This window comes from Psammomys obesus, unplaced genomic scaffold, assembly GCF_907164565.1.
Source record: "Psammomys obesus unplaced genomic scaffold, mPsaObe1.curated_primary_1811, whole genome shotgun sequence".
NCBI lineage: Eukaryota > Metazoa > Chordata > Mammalia > Rodentia > Muridae > Psammomys > Psammomys obesus.
In genome coordinates, this window is record NW_026596110.1 from 3,635 (window position 1) to 22,573 (window position 18,939).

An 18,939-nucleotide genomic window follows, 5' to 3' on the forward strand; every position below is an offset into this window, starting at 1 on the left:
GTGGAAGCTCCCAAGGTGCATAAGTTATAGGCTGGTCAAGTGGGGACACAAACACTGGGTTTTGGTTTTTGAATTACAGGGATGAGGCCTCTTTAGAAGAGAAAGGCTAAAGGAGACTCCAGAAGTTGCCTTTTTCTTTCTAGGCCTTGAGCCACCAGGGATTTAGAGGTTAAAAGTGTTTTCTCCAAACAAACATCAGCTTGTCTAAGACACAATTAACTTGCCACCTGTCCTGGCTTTTGTGCTTGCTAAGGTAAGAAGATAGCCAGAGGCAGGTAGAGAGTAGCATTTCTAGGGTATAAAATCTTACAGAGCATATAAAGTTTTGTTAAAACACTTACCTACTCTGATCAGCTAAACTTGTTTTCTATTTTTTTAATTTCAATTCCCAAATATGAAACCCGACTTTAAAAAACAGAAAGCTAAAATTCCAAATTGAGGTCACTGCATAATAGTCTACGTCTTTTCACTCCACGTGCTTAGCTTTACTTTTCCATGCTTCATCTTTCCCTACTGCCAAAGTAAGCAGGTATACTAAACAAGAAACTTTACTAATGCGTATCAGTAACTATATCTGAACTCATTCACTACTCACATTGTGGTGGGATGTATAAGCCAAAAGATATCTGTTTGGCGTTATAACTTGAATATGGCATGTACTTCTTCAGGCTCAAATGTTGAATATTTAGTCTCTAGGGAGGGAGACAGTTCTGAGTGGTTGTAGAACCACTGAGGTACAGTTCTGAGTGGTTGTAGAACCACTGAGGTTGAAGGTATGGCTAACCTGGAGGTATATCACTAGGGAAGGAAAGTTGAGGGTCTCAACTTGACTCTGCTTTGGGAGTGACTCTGTTCTTGTTTAGTAACATATCAAAGCTGCTGCTATAAGCTCTTGCTGTCCTGGAACCACCCAGACCAGCAGTCATGCCTTCTCTGCTATGCATGCTACCTCTGAATACGCCAAATTACACTTGTTTTCTATTAAATTGTTTCTTTCAGTTTTTGTCATAGTGATAAAAATAATACAAACTGATTTCCATGATTATAATAAACATTTGATATTAATCAACCTATAATGGGTAGAGGTTTATTTTCGGTCACAGCTTTGGAGCCTTCAATACATGGTTAGCCTGTTACTTTTGGGCTTGTGGCAAAGAATTATATAATGATAAAATCATGGTACAGCAAAATGTTCAACTAATGGGTGTCAGGCAATTAGAGAAAGAGGAGGAACTATATTCCACTAGCTCCTTCAAGTGCAAGATCCTAGTGACCCAAGATCCCCTACAAGGGCAAAGGTTTTACTAACTTCCAACAGAACCGAACTCAAAATTTAGCTTTTGTTACATGGCAGATATAGGCTATTACAAAATTCTAGTCATGGAACCTATAATTGTTATATAGAAAGAGAATCATATGAGATTAAGTACAGGATTTGAGATGAGCGATCTTGGCAGTGAGTAAATGCTCTCACAAATGCCATTGTGATAGGGTAATGGAAGAAGAAGAGACAAAAGTAGGAAAGACACTGTGAAAACCTACACTAATTGGTGTGATATGGCTCAAGGCTAAGAATTTTAGTTGCATCAGAAGCTCTTTCCTACAGAGCTTGTGGGAGAATTAGACACCGCTAGCACATTGAGTTGACCCAAGTGATATCAGAATTCTGGCTTTGAGAATATAATAGTTTTTTGAAGCCAGTTCCTTTCATGGTTATTTGTTACAGCAGACAACAATCAAATATAGGTCCTTCCAGAGAAAATTTCTTCTGTGTTCTAAAAGTAGGACAACTTTGCCAAATGTGTATGGTTGCTTGTGTTGCCATTATAGGGTATTGCAAACTATGGCTAAACCACAGAACTGACTTACATATTGGAAGCTAGTAGCTTTAGATCAAGGTCAGCCACATCAGTTATTGTGGTTTCTCTTTCTAGTTTGTAGATGGCTATCCTTTCGCTGAGTCTTCCCATAGCCCTTTTTCTGTACCTGTCTGTATCTTGACAATTTTCTATAAACACAGCTATCCTGTTCATTCTGGTCCATGTGAGATTGTACCGAAGTTGCTTCTTTTAACTATCTTTAAAATGCTGGGCTGTGAGAGAAATTTGAATTAAACTCTGTAAGTAGACTAACCCAGATTTCTTAGGAAAACTTTTGCTTGACTTTAAAGTGTATTTACCTGTGTCACCAATCTCACTCTCCTTTTGTAAGCCCTGTTTGAGGCTGAGTTCTTGGACACTTTGAAGTCACATGTATTTTGATGACAATGAAAGATGAATGTACTGATCCTTTGAAGAGCTTGGCAAATAAATGAAACTTCTGTATTTATTTCAATATCATATAACCTCAAGGAACACTGGATTGTTGATATATCATATCTCTGGCCTACCTCAGGCATTTACAACCAAGAGTAAACAAACCATTTTAGAGCATTTTTAGAACAGGAATTCTCAGTGTGTCCCTCTGGGGGCTGGGATTTTTCAGTTAGTGTTTCTTGCCATATCTACATGAGGACCTGAGGTCAAATCCCCAGCATTCAAGAAAAAGTTAGGCATGACAGTACATATCAGAGACCCAGTTCTTGGGAGATAGAGACAGGATGATGAGTCAGCTAGACACTGAATCCTTGGAAGTCTGATGCAAATGTGGGTACATACAAGAAAAAGGCAACAGTACAGATATTTATTTTTCCTTTCATCTTGGTTACTTTCTTGCCCTCTTTTCAGAGTCTGAAAAAAGAAAAAGTTCTTTCAGAGAAGAGGTTTAAATAGAAGAGTGGAAACAAGCAGCAGTTTTAGAAAAAGTTCCTAGTGTCAGGGAATAATGTACTATAGTACTTTACCAATGGGAAAGACTGAATGAGAGGGCCTCTTCAGGCTTCAAAGCAGGCAAGAAAATGATCCACGAAAAGACAAGAATGAAACTCAGTTCAGATTTTTAGGTACCAGTGTTGGGCCAGGACATTTAAAGTCTGATATCAGACTCATATATTTTTGTCATATGTAAGCATAGCATAATTTTGAAAAAAGGTTTTCAGATAACAATTAAGTCAGCTTCATGAGTACATTAACAGTGAAGCTCTTTACAAAGTAAGTATGGCTTCATCCAAGACTTTTCTTTCTTTTGGTTTCTGAGACAGTGTTTCTCTGGGTAGCCTTGGCTGTCCTAGATTCACTTTGTAGACCTGGCCTCAAACTCACAGAAATCCGCTTGCCCCTGCCACTCTGAGTGCTGGGATTATAGGCATGGGCCGACTCCTGTCCATAAGATTTTGTTGTTGTTGTTGACTTAGAACTCAAGATAAGGGTCTGGGAAGAATGACTGGAGTATACATAATCCTTGTGGGAATCAGGATTTGGCCTGTTCCTAAGATAACATAGAAGTCACTTTGGCTCTTGTAAAGTACAAATGACACCTCTCACAAGGATGAGGTTTATGGCCTAGAAGTAATGCTCAAGGTTTTATGGGAAAAGGGTAAGCAAAACATACATTCTAGAAGATATGAACAGATCCTGGCACAGGATCACCAGGCTGTAAACTATTCCCAGCATTCATGGAAGAGGTCAGGTTAAACATCTCTTTCTTTTGAAGGGTGCCTGTGAGTTTAACTTTCCTGGCTCCTCTCATCTGTGTGCATGAGCATTTTTAACCTTCTACATAATGATATGCTATAAGTTATATAATCAGATGCCCATGGCTTTAAAAGCCACAATTAAATTAGAGAACATTTAAGACCTATAATAAACTGAACTATATGGAATTATTTGTTATGTCAAAACTTACTGCTTCTTCCTGGGGTAGTAAAAATAATGATCTTGGAAAAGCTGTATATGCAGTTTTAAGGTGCAGCACTATAAGACATCAAAAGTGAAAATTCAAACAAACACCCAAAATATATAGAAAACGCAGATAGAGAGGCTATCAATTACACCCATGGTTGGGGGAGGAATGACTTATAAGGGTCTTCTTACCTCCCCTTTCATTCAAAATTCTGGTTTTTTATAAACCTCATTATTTCTTATTTCTTAAATTTCATTAATTGCACACATGCCTCTTGAAAAATTATTATTTAAATTCAAACCTTCCTTCTTTCTCATCTTAGCTTTTTCAATTCTTCTGAAGGTCTGTTTAGAGTTGGGGAAAAGGCTTTGGTTAGCCATAGTTCTTACCTAATTTGAATGCTTTCCTATAAATGACTGAAGTATGATAATAGTTTATTGAGTTGCTCATATAAGCCAATGTTTATTTTACATATGAGGAGGTCCAGAGACAATAGGATCCAGATTGCTAATAAAGTCAGACTTAGGCATTCTTACTCCAAACTTAGTTGTGCTAGATATAGTAAAAATAATTAGAGATTAAGGTCTAAGTTTGGAGCATGAGAAAAAACAGGCAGAAATGACAATTATAAGTAAGGCAGAAGCTGACGTCTTGATGATACAACAAAGCTTTAATTAGAAACAACCTGAATAAGTGATTGGGCTCACATTCCATTTCACAGAAAAATGAGATATTATGTTTTAATATAAAGGATATTTGAGTAGTTAACTATTGAAAGTCTTTGGAACATAATCCTCCCTCCAACCATTTATCTGTTGAGTCTCTACTGTGTACTATGTGATGCATTTATAGCAGAGAACAACATTCTAGCTTTCTAGTTTAATTTCTGCAGGAAGATGATAAAGATTTATAAAGTGAGTATATCAGACTGTAGCAGAATAAAAACAAACTACTAAGAAGCTTTAGTAACAGTAAGAGGATTAGGAGTTCAGTTTTTACAGTTTGACTGAAATGGCCTCACTGATAAGCTGATGTTGGGCAGAGACCAGAAAGAATGTGGCAGAGGGCACATATATCTGGGGAGATTTACAGGCATAAAGACAGCTAGTTAAAAGACCTCGAGGAAGTATGTAACATACAAGGCAATGTAACATATATTCTGAGGATGGAGTGTATAGGTAGGCATGCGGAAGACAACAAGTAGAATGGAGAGATAGATCATGCAGGGCCTTCTAGTCCTTACAAGAATTTAGGGTTCTCTTTAGTGAACAGCAGGATTTTGTGCGGAGGTATGACATCTGATTATCTGCCATGTGTCTTAAAAGGATCACTGATGGCTGTTTTGGAATAAAGACTGTAGGAAGCTGTCAAAAACTAGGGACAAAGTGGTAGCTTGGAAAATGATGAAAATTAGTTGGGGTATAAATGAATTTTGAGGGCTAACTTGGGTATGAGGGATGAGAGAAGAAAGTTAGTAGGCCAATTCTAGACATGGGCTTGAGTAGGGTAAGAATGCCATTATTACATTTACAAAGATACAGAATATAGCCAGGTGTTTTATTCTAATAGTAATTAACAAATAGTAATTAATTCTAATAGTAATTAACAAAATTCTGATAAATAAGCACATTTTGTTTTCTAAAGGTTCAAGAGAAAACTTTACTGCTTATGATGTTCTACTCCTTTATAATGGCATCTGTAGTGACTATGTGGACATGGACTCTGGGGGATTCCTAGTAAAGGCTAGCATGCCCCAAACAGAACATTCATCACAACACCTCCTCCAGTGTTCAGGGATCCAGGGAGCCAATGTGAGAGCAGAGGCAATGTTTGACAACAAGAAAACTACCCAGATTCAGCAAAGTAACTGCATATAGAAAATGGCATATTACGGTAGGATTTTGTTTACTTGTATAAAAACTGAAAATGTCTCATCTTCACTTTAGGTAGAATTGTGGTCATTTGTTAACACAGGTGATTTCTACATTTCTAAGAAGTGTTTTGCAAGTTTAATAAACAGAGACAACTCAATCATACGAACTCTGGAAAAGGCTAACAACTGACAGCAGAAGAGAGGGAAGACATTTTTGCTTTCATCACTTGAAAAGGTCTGAAGCTGGTGATGTCGACAGATAGTTTTATAAGTAGTTTCTTTTGTTATGAACTAATATTGCTTGTTAAGTATTAGTAGTTCTATGTTGATTCACTGGGTTAAGATTATTAATGTTATTATTAATGTTACTAAGACGTGAAAGGAAACATTTTTGGAGGTGTGGTTCAGAAGCCAGTCTATGGAATGAAATAACAGGTTGTTTACAATTTATATAGAAAAACCTACAATCCTAGTAAATTTATCCAGAGTTACTTGAAAAACAATTCCCTAGATAGAAATACATTTAAAGTATAGGGAATGGGCATTTCACATTTTCTCAGTGGTTTGCTAGTACAGTGCCCAGACGGGAAAAAGTACAGTATTTCAGAGAACATAAAATGACTGAGAAGGGAATCTAAAATATGGAATTATGCATGTGTACTGGTTAGTTTTGAATCACTAAGAGAATTATCACAATTGTTTTGAAGAAATAACAAATGTAATGGAATATTGTAGAATTGGCAATTTGATAATATTTGAGTCATATGATCTATAGCTTAGAAAAAAAAACAATCCACAATTTCATTTTTCACTAAAATATTTATTTAAATGAGGTATGTTACTGAAATAAATGAGTAGCTTTCTTCTAATACTGGTAAGTATTGATATCTATATATCATTTTAATTGAAGCATATCAAATTGTTTTCCCTAGAACATAGTACATGAAATAATACTAGGAAACAAAAAAAGTACTTAAACAATCTCATTATTAAATTATAGCCACAAGGCTTCTGAATCTCAGCATAGAATTGATTTGGTGGAAGAACAGTAGATATGAAGCCAGTGGGCCTGAGCTCCATGTCCTATGCTACATGTCCTAGGTAAGTTTCTAATTTTCTGATCATTAGTTTTTTACCTTTAAAATACTAATGATATTAATTTTATCTACTTCACAGGATTGTTGGGAATATTTAGTTAATATTATGTTAATATTAATATTAGTTAACATGAATGTACACAGAAGCTCTTCATGGATGTAAAAGAGCTGTAAAATTATGTTTGATTTCATTTAAAAGAATCAATGAATATCTCCCTTCAACTAAAGAGTAAGCACCCAAAATGTGTCTTCATCAGTTGAACTGTTAACTGGAGTAGGAAAATGCACCTTAGCTTAAGCACCAGAGCTCCCTGGATGAAGGGGACCCAAGGACTGTTTCTAGTACAATTTCTGAGCAGTTAAGTAGGAGCTAATGAATTCTGAGGGTCACTTAAATCTCCAAAAACTTAAAGAAAAGGAAATAAGAACATTTATCATTTATATTATATCACAGAGCTAGAATACAACTTATTTTAAGATTTCAAAGTCATCTATTAATTCTTCACAGAAGAAGAGTCAGTTTAATCATTTACAGTTAGTCACATGCATGTGTGAGCACAGCATTCTCTTGCAGCAAGATCAAACACTAGCCCCCCCCCAGGACAGAGTAACTGTTACAAGAGTTACAAGAATAAACTCTTGTAACTTTAGATACTATTGGCTAAAATGACTAGTTACAGGAACACATGAATGAAATACAGTCTAAGACATCAGTACAATGATGATTTTTTTTTTAAAGCTGTATTTACAGATACACCCATCTTAAAACACATAAAAATTTACTAAAAAATCAAACAGATCATTATAAGGAAAATGTTATTTTTTTTAAATTTTAATTTATTCAATTTACATCCTGGTCATAGCCTCTCCCTTCTCTCCTCCTGGTTCAATTCTAAGGTAAATGTACACTAAAAATGATACCACTGTAACACCTAATAGAAAAATGTATTTTTTTAGTATTTTAACTTTTAGTAGGAAAACACAAAAAGCAAAATAACTGCCTAACAATTTATCACTAGGAGATGTACTACTTACTGTAAAGTTCCAATGATAGTGTTACAGTTTAAACTCATGCATATAAATATAGTTTACCATTATCTTAAAATGTTACTGAGAAGATAATGGTGAATCATATGCTAAAAATGCTAAAGGCCCTTCCAAAAATGTGATCTACATTGGATGGATATATCAGGTCATACAAAACTAGACTAGTTTACCTTCTGTCTTGTGTATTGTCTTATTATTACAAATGTCTATCCAATAATGGAAAAGTACTCAATACAGACCTTAATTCCCCTGTCTTATCAGTTATAAAATTCATTGGAACAAAAAGTAAATGTTTCAATAGGAATGTAAAATTAAAAATCAGTGTACATGTTCTGAAATCAATATATTGAAAAGGAACCCATTGCCAGTTATTACTAGGCTAGTGTACAAATAAAAAAAAAATAGCATTCACCTTGAAATACTTGCTAACATTTACTGAATTTTTTGTTTTTAACTCACAACTATGAATGTCTTATATTAAAGGCCGTGAAATGATTCCATGGCCTTCATTCAAGTTCTTCTGTCTCTTTGGTAAACAGGTCTGCCAGGTCGGCCACAGTCAACACAGAGGCTTCAGAATGCTTCCCAGATGAGCTTGTGTGGCTGCAAGATTTCCAGAGGCACAGTGAGAAAGCAAGGCCAGGAGCGCCAGTGACTACATATGTGACAATAGAGACTGAGCCAGAGAACTCCTCCTCTGAAGTAGACAGTGTTACATCTCATCAAAATCAGTGAAATTCTGACATATTGTCAGAAAATAATTTGTAAGAACAATTAATAAAACAAACAAACAAAAAAAAAAAACAGAAAAAAGACATCTGACAACTGTTGCTATATAGGTTCTAAATTCACCATTTACTTTTTTCCATTTACAGAGAAGTCAGTAGCTCTTCTATTACTTTAAGTAACTGAAATAATAGCTATCATCTCTCATGGGTGATTTCCAATTGACCCGTCTCACGAGGAAGGACAAAGGTACGGGTTTATTTCAAGCTCAATCTTGACTAATCTTCTGCTGGGCTGATGGATCTGACACAAATTGCCAGCCAATTCAGATATCCCTATCTACCTGTGACCAGTACATGTAAAGTATAAAGCAGCAATGCATGTTTAGTTTCACACGTATGAGGCCAAGGTTCAGGTATGGCAGAACAATAAATTTCATTTAAAAAGTAATCTAATGTGGCAATAAAAAGCCAGCTAATTCTGCATATCACAGTCTATTAAATTATCTTTTTTTTTTATTTTCCCTCCATTCCCTCCAACCAATCCCTCCCAACAACTCTCCATGTTTCCTCCACTCTCGAGTTAACAGCTTCTTTTGCTGTATTATTGTTATTCAACAGATATGTGTACATGTATATGTACAAATATACATTCACATACATGCATACACACACACTTAACCTACTGAATCCATTATTGTTAGAAAATTATCTTAAGGAAAACATAGACCAGTGAACATTAAATTCTTTGGGTAAAATGCTATTTTTTGCCTAAAAAGTATTAGTGTTTATATCATTTGCTGTCACCCAACTGAAGATGATCTAAAACTCTGAAATACAGGGAACCCCCACTTGTAAGGTGTTACCTACCTCCTCTCAGCAGTTTTCAGCATTGCCTGCATTCGCTCTTCTATTGTTGCTTTAATTAAGAATCTATGTACAATAGTAGGCCTAGAAGGCAAATAATAATTGAAAGTTTAAAAACCATCTTGAGACAAATGAGTAGAAACTGGTTTTCCATATACACATGCTACATTCATTCACCCACTAGTGTACAAGTAGTGGCAGGTTATTTATGAATGGGCTGAGGGACAGGTCAGTAGTGAACAATGCCAACATGATCTTCATGAGCTAACACTCTCATGGGGGAGACAAATAAGGAACACATGAGAAAATCAGTCCCACACATAGATAATGTTTGACAAGGTAAAATTATTGAAGGAAATTAGGCACTAAGTACAGGAAGGATGGGAAGAGCACACAAACAGAAGACAAAGCATATTTATGCACATTATTGGGGTGAGAACATGCTTGGGCAAAGCTGAAAATGTTTCAGAGGCCAGCCGTAGGCTAGCAGGGCACAAGTGTGCTGTAAATGAAACAGGTGAGCATGAAGTTAGAGGTGGGCAGGTTTCATATCATAATGGTGGTCCTGCAGGACTTGACCAGAAACTGGATTTTGTAGGTATAAAGGGATGTGCTCCCGTCATTATGCATAATTTGACTGACATTAGACTATACTTTGGAAATGCTTTTGGCTGCTGTGGAGGCAGAGAAGAGATAAAATCTGTAGTCATCCTGGCAATAGGAAATAGATTGTGTTTTGTGTCAATATGAGGAAAGCTTGGGCTGGCTGAGAGCAGCACAAATGCAGCTTGTTTGTTTGTTTTAACCTATGTCAAACTTGAAATACCTACATATATCTAAAGGGAAATGTAAAGTTGCTAGATTCATGTACAGATATTGACTGAATATATAAAGCTGGTAATTTCTGGTTTGAGAGAGATATAAGTGAAAGTTACCCACCTACACATACTACGTAATGCCTTGTCAGTGGGTGAACTAACAACTACGGAGAGTAGATTAAAAGAACCACTGGACCACTGGCAAAAAGTAGGCCACCAATTAAACTCTAAGCATCATTTCAGTGGTATTGCAATCAGGGGCAGCTACCAAAATAGAAAGGCTGACAAAGAGGTGGAGGTGGACTGTAAAGAGGTGTGTGTCAGTTTAAAGATGGTAACATTCAGACACATTCATTTGCTTATTATAAGAGAAAGGGTCTTGAGAATAAGAAAAAAGTTAGAATTTAGGGCAAATGGGATGAAAAAAAGGACACTTCTTCCACTGTAATAAATGGCACAAACACTATGTCCTATTGACTATTACCAGAGTCACAATCTTGCCTGAAACCAATCAGTGGTGTATCCTCTTGCCCAATCATGGAAAACGCTTAGCATCATCCTCCTTTATCTTGTTTTCCGATTTTATTTCTAAATGAATCATTCTCTAATTAATTTTTTATTTAAAAGTAAAAGAAAAGAATTTTCAATTTTAATCTCTTCTTTTATTCTGCAACAAAATCTCTCTAAATCCAACTCCCATGAACTGCACAGTAACAACAGGGAGCTATGGTTAAAGTATGAACCAGGGAGGCAATAGGGATGAATCTGCCACCTTTTTATCTATTTGTATCACCATGCAAGCTATTCTGTTTGTGTTTGTTGAACTAGAGTCGACCAGTTGCCTATACAGCTCCATTTAAACTGCTTTTAAATAAAATTAATGGTCAAAACTCCAATAGTAAGATTATTATCTTGACAATTTACAGCAAGTGACAGTTAACCATGTAGGTATCTTTCCTTTTCCTAAAGCCTTTTAATTTAGGTGTGCCAGAGTTTAGTTCCTGGCCTATCATTATTCTTTTCTCTCCTTTAATAATCCCAATTCATACTCATGGCTTAAAAATACCATCACATGCTACTGATATCTAAGTGTGTGCCTCTAGCCCTGGCTTCTCTCCCAGTCTCTAAACTTACACATCTTGGATAGTTAATAAAATCTCAAACATATCTAGACAAATGTCTTTTCCACTGAAACTGTTCTATCTCAGACTCATCCTCTATTCAGCTAAAGGCTTTTTATCCTCCAACCTGTGAGAAGCCTGTGGTGTTACTGTCATATCTCATCTCTACTATGCCGACAGACACTGTCCATCCTACCTCCAAAATAAATCCAGAGCCTGACCACTACTCACCAGGTGCACGGCTACCACCAGAGTCAAGCTACCTTCTACTGTCATCAAGACTACCTGGCTTCCCCTGCTCCCTTACTCCCTGGCCTGAACATAGTATCTGGAATGATTGTTTCAAAGTTGAAGTTAGATTGTGTCCTTCTGCTTGCACGTTCCTAGTTAGGGCCCAATATGATCCCCAAGTTCCCTGACTTCACTTTCTACCTTCAGTCTAGCAACTGTGGCTCCTTGCTATATTTTTTTAAACCAGAAACACTCCCAATTTACAGATATCATGTTGGTTTTACTATGTGCTTAATTATTCTTTAGGATATTAGCATGACTAAGTTTACAATCTCTTTCATGCTTTGCTCAGATGTTACGTTCTCAGTAAGGCTGCGGTCCAAGTCATCTGTGCTCTTTATCTTCCCACCTGATTGATGTTTGCAGATCCTAATACGACATACCTTTTCCTTATTATATCTGTTGCATACCATTGCTAGACCGAACTGCTTACAAGTAGATTATAAGCTGCATGAGGCTGATTTCAAATGCTTAAAGCTATGCACAGCACACAGAAAATGGTCAACAAAAGGATAAGCACAGCACATAGTAGAATGTGGAGACTGATGAAGACTAATGCAGTAATCATACTGGAACAAATGATGAGGCACTTTGAACTGTATGAGGCAAGACTTGTCATTGGGGAGAAAAGGATACAAAGACTCAGGCAGCCTCTTAAAGGAAAAAAAAATTATCTACTATGAAGCAATAATAGCCTTACTAGCCTTAGACTTCTAAATATGAGACAAATCCATGTTTTAGGAAAATACTGGTATAACAAGAAGTCATTGTTTAGGGCTGGTGAGGTGGGTCAACTAGTAAAAGCATTTGGCAAACCAACAACCTCAGTTTGATCCCTAGCACCCACATTTAAAAAAAAAAAATGTCAGATGCAGTATAGCATAGGCCAGTTAACCGGGACTACACACACCAGCAATAAACAAACAAATAAAGTAAGATCACCTCTATAAAATGGAGGGCAAAAACTGACTTCTGAAAGTTGTCTTTTGACCTCTAAATGCACAACATGGCATGCATGAACCTGCACTTACACATACACTAAATTTAATTGCACTCTAAATGATATTTGGAAGTACTTTAGAACAAATGTGTATTTATTATAGTTATGCTACTTTGCCATATTTTATTTAGTTTTTTTTTTTAAGAGTACAAAGCCTAACCTTAATCAATCTGATAAGATTTAGAATTACCATAGAAACACAACAATGCGTGACTGTGTATGGCTATTTCCACAAAGGTTTAAGACATCTGTGTAGAAGGGAAACCCACCCTGAATGTGGTAGCAACGTCCCATGGACTAGGGTCAAGAATGAATGAGGACAAAATAAACTAAGAATCAGCATTCATCTGCCAATGTTTCCTAACTGTGGCTGCAATATGACTAGTCAACTCTTATTTCTGCCACCTTGAATTTCACACTGTACTCTCAAAACTGTGAGCCCCCAAAAAGCCTTCCTTCCTTAGCTACTTTTGTCAGGTGTTTGCCACAGAAATGAGAAAAGCATTTTAAACGCAGAGCCTATATCTTTCCTGCTTAAAGCTGTATGGGCCCTCAAAGCTGCAGTTCATGCAACAATCCATATTTCTGATTCCGACATGCATAGCACTTACACTACTCCCTCTTTCTACTCCCTCTCTCAAGCTTTACCCAGCAGTTCCAAACTCCTCATAATCCCCAGAAGTATCAGCTTATCTCTTCTTCATTTCTACATATGCACCTCTCTATGATTGTTTTCAGGCCTAATCATTTCTCAGCATGTCTACTCTGTGGGGCACAAAGCATACTGTTTTTGTTCATGTAACTTTAAATCATCTTTTTTTTTTTTTTTTTTTGGTACTACATAATAGCCTTCTGTGTATGCTGCTAGATGGGAATTGAATATGTCTTACGTGATTAGGATCTTCAGTATTTCCCATAATGCCTGACATACTTTAGGTGCTAGGTAATACTTAATAAATGAGTGCTCAGTGTGTGCTTCTGTGTCTGTATGTATTCAAACATTCAAGGCCTCTAACATGCATGAGGTAAGATAACTAGGAAGCGGTGTTACAGACACTCATATAATCTAATACCTGAATAAAGAAAATACATATATCACATAATAATCACTATTACTTTTGGTTTAGGTCCTGCACTAAATCTAACTATCTTTTATTACAATGACTTATTTGTTTATTCACTGTGTGTGTATGTTCATGCAAGTGCCACCGAGGCCATGCAAACATGTGACAAAGTGAAAATTTCCACACCTGACTTCACGTGATGGGTTGTAGTTAAAATATATACTAAAATACATACACATATACAAATATATATTATATATAATTGCATATATATGTAAATATTTTCAGCCAAAGTATAAATCAATTTCACATTTAGACTCAGACCCTTCCTCAAGAAGTCTCCTTTAAAGATATATAAATACTGCAGGACCTGTAAAAAACAAAAAAAAAAAAAAAAAAAAACATACACACACAAAAAAAAGCAGCAAACTCTAATCTAAAACATTTTTGGTCCCAAACATTTCAGGTAATAGAGATAGACGCTGTACTTTAACAGGCCATACTGAATGAAGAACTTAAGTGCTGCGTTCATTTCTATAAGTTGAAGAAACTGACTGGTACTAATTTTAGTCCTTACTTTGTCTGTCCAATTCGGTGCACCCTCCCAATGGCCTGAAGCTCATGGGCAGGGTTCAGGATAGGCTCCACCAGAAGGACATGAGTGGCTTCAATGATAGTTAACCCATTACAGCCTGTGTGAAGTGGCAGCAGCAAAATATTGATTTGAGGATCATGTTTAAATGCTGAAAGGTTCTCCTAAAAACAAACAAACAAACAAACAACAACAACAAAAAAAAACAAAGTACATTTTAATTCTAGCTGGATCTATTAAAGAGCAGATATGCTGAGGCTCAAAATAAACATTAATCTACCAATTTCAGAAACTATTTTTCTTGATTTTGGAGAACCATACAAACACTTGTTTTATAGCATATAGTGAAAACTGCATCAGACATGGAAAATGAATGGTATGATTATTGAGGAAAATAAGGGAGAGAAAGAAAAAATATGGTGAGAGTTAATGTGAAGTCAGATAGGATTCTTATATGTGCTGTCTCAGGTTGTGGGTGTGACTTACTGAATTTAATATAAAAATTTTTAACCATATGTTCTTTTTCATGATTGTGTGTACATGTGTGTGTATGTGTAGAAAATAACCCTAAGCTACAGGGATCCCTACCACAGGGCCATTTTTTCCTACATTAACGAATATATAAAGAACTCAAGAAGTTAAAAAACAAGAAATCAAGTAATCCAATTTAAAAATGGGGTACAGAGCTAAACAGAGAATTCTCAAAAGAGGAAAACCGAATGGCAGAGAAACACTGCCATTAAATAAATGTTCAACATTCTTAGTCATCAGGGAAATGCAATTAAAACAACCCTGAGATTTCACCTTAAACCCATCAGAATGGCTAAGATCAAAAACTCAGGTGACAATACATGCTAGAATGGATGTGGAGAAAGGGAAACCCTCCTTCATTGCTGGTGGGAATGTAAATGTGTACAACCACTTTGGAAATCAATCTGGTGCTTTCTCAGAAAATTAGGAATAGTGCTTCCTCAGGATCAAGCTATAACACTCCTACGCAAATATCCAAAATATGCTCATCAAGTTTATTTGCTCAACCATGTTTCTAGTAGCTTTATTCGTAATAGCCAGAAGCTAGAAACAACCCAGATGCCCCTCAACAGAGGAATGGATACAGAAATTGTGGTACATTTACACAATGGACTACTACTCAGCAATTAAAAACAAGGAAATCATGAAATCTGCAGCCAAATGGTGCAAACTAGAAAATACCATCCTGAGTGAGGTATCCCAGAAGCAGAAAGATACACATGGTATATACTCACTCAAAAGTGGTTATTAAACATATATTATAGGATAAACATACTAAAATCTGTACACCTGAAAAAGCTAATCAAGGAGGACCCTGGGTAAGATGATCAATCCTCAATAAGGAAGGCAAACAGGACAGACATCAGAAGAGGAAGAAAAGAGGCAACAGGAAAGGAGCCTACCACAGAGGGCCTCTGAAAGACTCTACCCCGCAGGGTATCAAAGCAGATGCTGAGACTCATAGCCAAACTTTGGACAGAGAAGCTTATGAAAGGGGCAAATAGAAAGCCCTGGAGGAGCCAGGAGAGCCACAAGGAGAGCCAAAAAATCTGGGCACAAGGGTCTTTTCTGAGACTGATACTGCAATGGAGGACCATGCATGGAGATAACCTAGAACCCCTGCACAGATGTAGCCCATGGCAGCTCAGTGTCCAAGTGGGTTCCCTAGTAATAGGAACAGGGACCGTCTCCAATGTGAACTCAGTGGCTGGTTCTTTGATCACCTCCCCCTGACTGGGGGAACAGCCTTATCAGGCCACAGAGGAAGACAATGCAGCCAATCCTGATGAGACCTTATAGGCTAGCCTCAGAGGGAAGGACCTCCTCTATCAGTGGACTTGGGAAGGAGATGAGGTTAGGAGGGTGGGACTGGGAGGGTGTAAGGGAGGGGGCTATAGTTGGGATACAAAGTGAATGAACTGTAATCAATAAAAAATAAAATAATTAAAAGAAAAAGAAAAAATTCTAAGTCAAAATATCTTTTTAAAGATTGTCTTTTTAGATATAACTGAATAAAAAATATCTACAGTTTTCTACTTTCCTTTAAAATGTTAATTTCATAGCTACTCAAGAACTCAAAGCCTTCTTACAAGGTTCAGGATAGAAAATAAATTAAATCAGCTAGAAAACAGCAGTTTCAGTTTGCATCAGATCTGTTAAAAAAACGAGAAAAAATTAGACACACCTGGAATGTCTTAATGCGACTAATCTGTGTAAATTCCATGTTGTTGTCTGTGAGGGCTTTTGAAATAATATCTAACACATCTTGCCACTAGAACATAAAAGTGAGAACAATAGTGTTTACAATCGGATTTTGGTAAAAGAGGATATGAGAAGGGAATAAATCATAAATAAACCACAATAACATTTATACTTCAGCTAAATGAACAAAAACAAACCCAAATCCTCAGCTGGAGTACCCACAACACACAACACGTTAGTTCTGTTGGGAAACGGCATTTTCTTTTCACATCAAATACTGGCTGAAAGTTAATATAATAAAACACAAGCATCACTGAAAAGAATTAAAATACAACTACAAAAACAATGGCATATTTAATGGATATAGTTTCTTATCTTTTTAAGTGTAAAAGTAGTGTTCCAACATATTTATATTTAGAAATAATATTTTATTTATAGTTCATTAACTTACTTTTCCTTAAACAGGCAAATTCATTTGTAAATGATTCAAGACTAAAGATTGTTATTTTTAAAATATCAAAATAAAATCTGTAAATGATATCAATATAAAATCTAACATGTAATTGTAGAAACAGCCTTTATAAAGTATCATTACAAAAATATAAAGACATAACAAAGTGATTAATTCTGAATCTTAGCTATATTTCAGTAAGCATATATATATATATATATATATATATATATATCTCAGATAAACACTAAGTAAAGGCAGAAAAACCAACTGGATTGAAGCAGAAAGTCTTAATTATACCGTTGAAAAAACGAGTGCTTTGGCCCCTGGATCTCTAAGCTGTATTTTCATCAGAGTTCTGACCACAGCTTCAACTTTTGTAGAATGGCTACCCTTTGAACACAAAGAGGAAAATACATTAGTACCAAATAAAACCTAGTTAAGAATGGAAAGAAACTCAGTATAAACCATTTGTTCTATAACAGAGATACTTAGGAAATATGTATGAACTTGGTCTTTTTATTTGGTGTTTGCTAGGAATTTTCTTTGGTGCCTAATTGTACAGAAGAAGGAGTTTATACTCAAGGTATGTAAGAGAGAGCTTAGTGGGTAAGCATCCTTGAGCCTGATGGCCTGAATTTGATTACCAGAGCACTATGATGCAGAAAGCCAACAGGTTGTCCTTTGACTCTGTACATGTGCTATGTCATGCACATGCTCCCCACACCCCAAATGTAAGAAAAAGCATTTCCTAAAAGAATTTACCTCTAGTTAACTGATCATGGAGGCATTCTAGAAAGTCATACAGTAATAGTACCAAATGGTTTTTAGGTAGGTTTTATAGTTACTAAGTTTTGTTATAGTAAAAAAGCAGAATATATATTAAAAAACCTTCCTTACTACTCTCATTCATTTCATACATTATCAGATTAGAAATACAGGAAGTCAGAACTCAAGGTACCTTGCAAAATGAAGGATTCAACCAATGAATAAAATTTCCTTACAATGAACGGCATAGCCATAGAGAATGAATGACAGATACACAAATGACATCAACTAACACACAGGTAAATTTGCTTTACAAAAGTGATTTTTTTTTTTCATATTTCAGAACTAGTCTATCAAAGGAATAATAACAATGGGAAAGTAGTTTAAAACCCTTGGAACAAAAGATATATTTTAACCCTGGTAAACAAACAATCAGTAAGGTCTTTTCACATCTTAAACATGAACATTTAGTTACAGTGTGAGAAAGGGGCCAGACACACTAAAATGTGAAAGTATTGCTACAGCAGCCATAGTCCTTTCCTCAATGCTTTTAATGCACTTATTTGTACCTGAAAGAATACAGAAAGGCAAACAGATTAACAATGAAGAAAGTTACCCTAGTTTAATGGCAAAAGAAGATTATGAAAAAAAAGTTAAAAATCTTTATTCTAAAGTTAGGACCTTATATTTATTTCTTTAAATATATAAACTCTCAATTACACATACAAGACTAAAAAACATAAGAAAATCACACTCTCTCACTCTACTGATTTAAAATAACAAAGAAAAACCAGGAAGTGAAGGCAACTTAGGACTTCATATAGATAGAACCCTTCATATTCCCTAAAATGTGTCACTTTTGAAAACATTCCACTTCTGATGGCTCAGTGGGTAAAGCACTAGCTAACAAGCCTGATGAATTTGATTCTGTTCTTCAAGCCTACACAGTAGAAGAATCAATTTCCACAAGTTGTCCTCTTCCCCCACATGTTCATGCATACAACACACAAAACAAGAAATATATTTTAGTCGGGCGATGTGGCACATGCCTGTAACCACAGCACTCAGGGAGGTATAGGCAGGTGTATCTCTGTGGGTTCCAGGCCAGCCTGGTCTACCAAGTGAGTCCAGGACAGTCAAGGACAGAGAAACCCTGATTCAAAAAAAACCAACCAACCAACCAACCAACCAACCAACCAACCAACCAACCAAC

General features: G+C 36.1%; 1 protein-coding gene across 4 annotated transcripts in view; it reads right to left on the bottom strand.

Annotated features, from left to right (window-relative positions):
- Window positions 1–6,452: 6,452 nt before the first annotated feature.
- Window positions 6,453–18,939, bottom strand: part of Shprh (SNF2 histone linker PHD RING helicase) — a 90,586-nt gene continuing 78,099 nt past the window's right edge. For 3 of the 4 annotated variants that reach the window (XM_055629118.1, XM_055629116.1, XM_055629117.1), the window contains 5 exons: window positions 17,259–17,351; window positions 16,491–16,577; window positions 14,261–14,439; window positions 9,393–9,473; window positions 6,453–8,400 (listed from right to left, as the gene is read on the bottom strand). In XM_055629118.1, the coding sequence (XP_055485093.1) occupies window positions 8,304–8,400; window positions 9,393–9,473; window positions 14,261–14,439; window positions 16,491–16,577; window positions 17,259–17,351 (537 nt within the window). In that variant the 3' untranslated portion in view covers window positions 6,453–8,303. Of the gene's footprint in view, window positions 8,401–9,392; window positions 9,474–14,260; window positions 14,440–16,490; window positions 16,578–17,258; window positions 17,352–18,939 lie in introns of those variants that run through there. The other variant, XM_055629121.1, reaches the window with a different exon arrangement.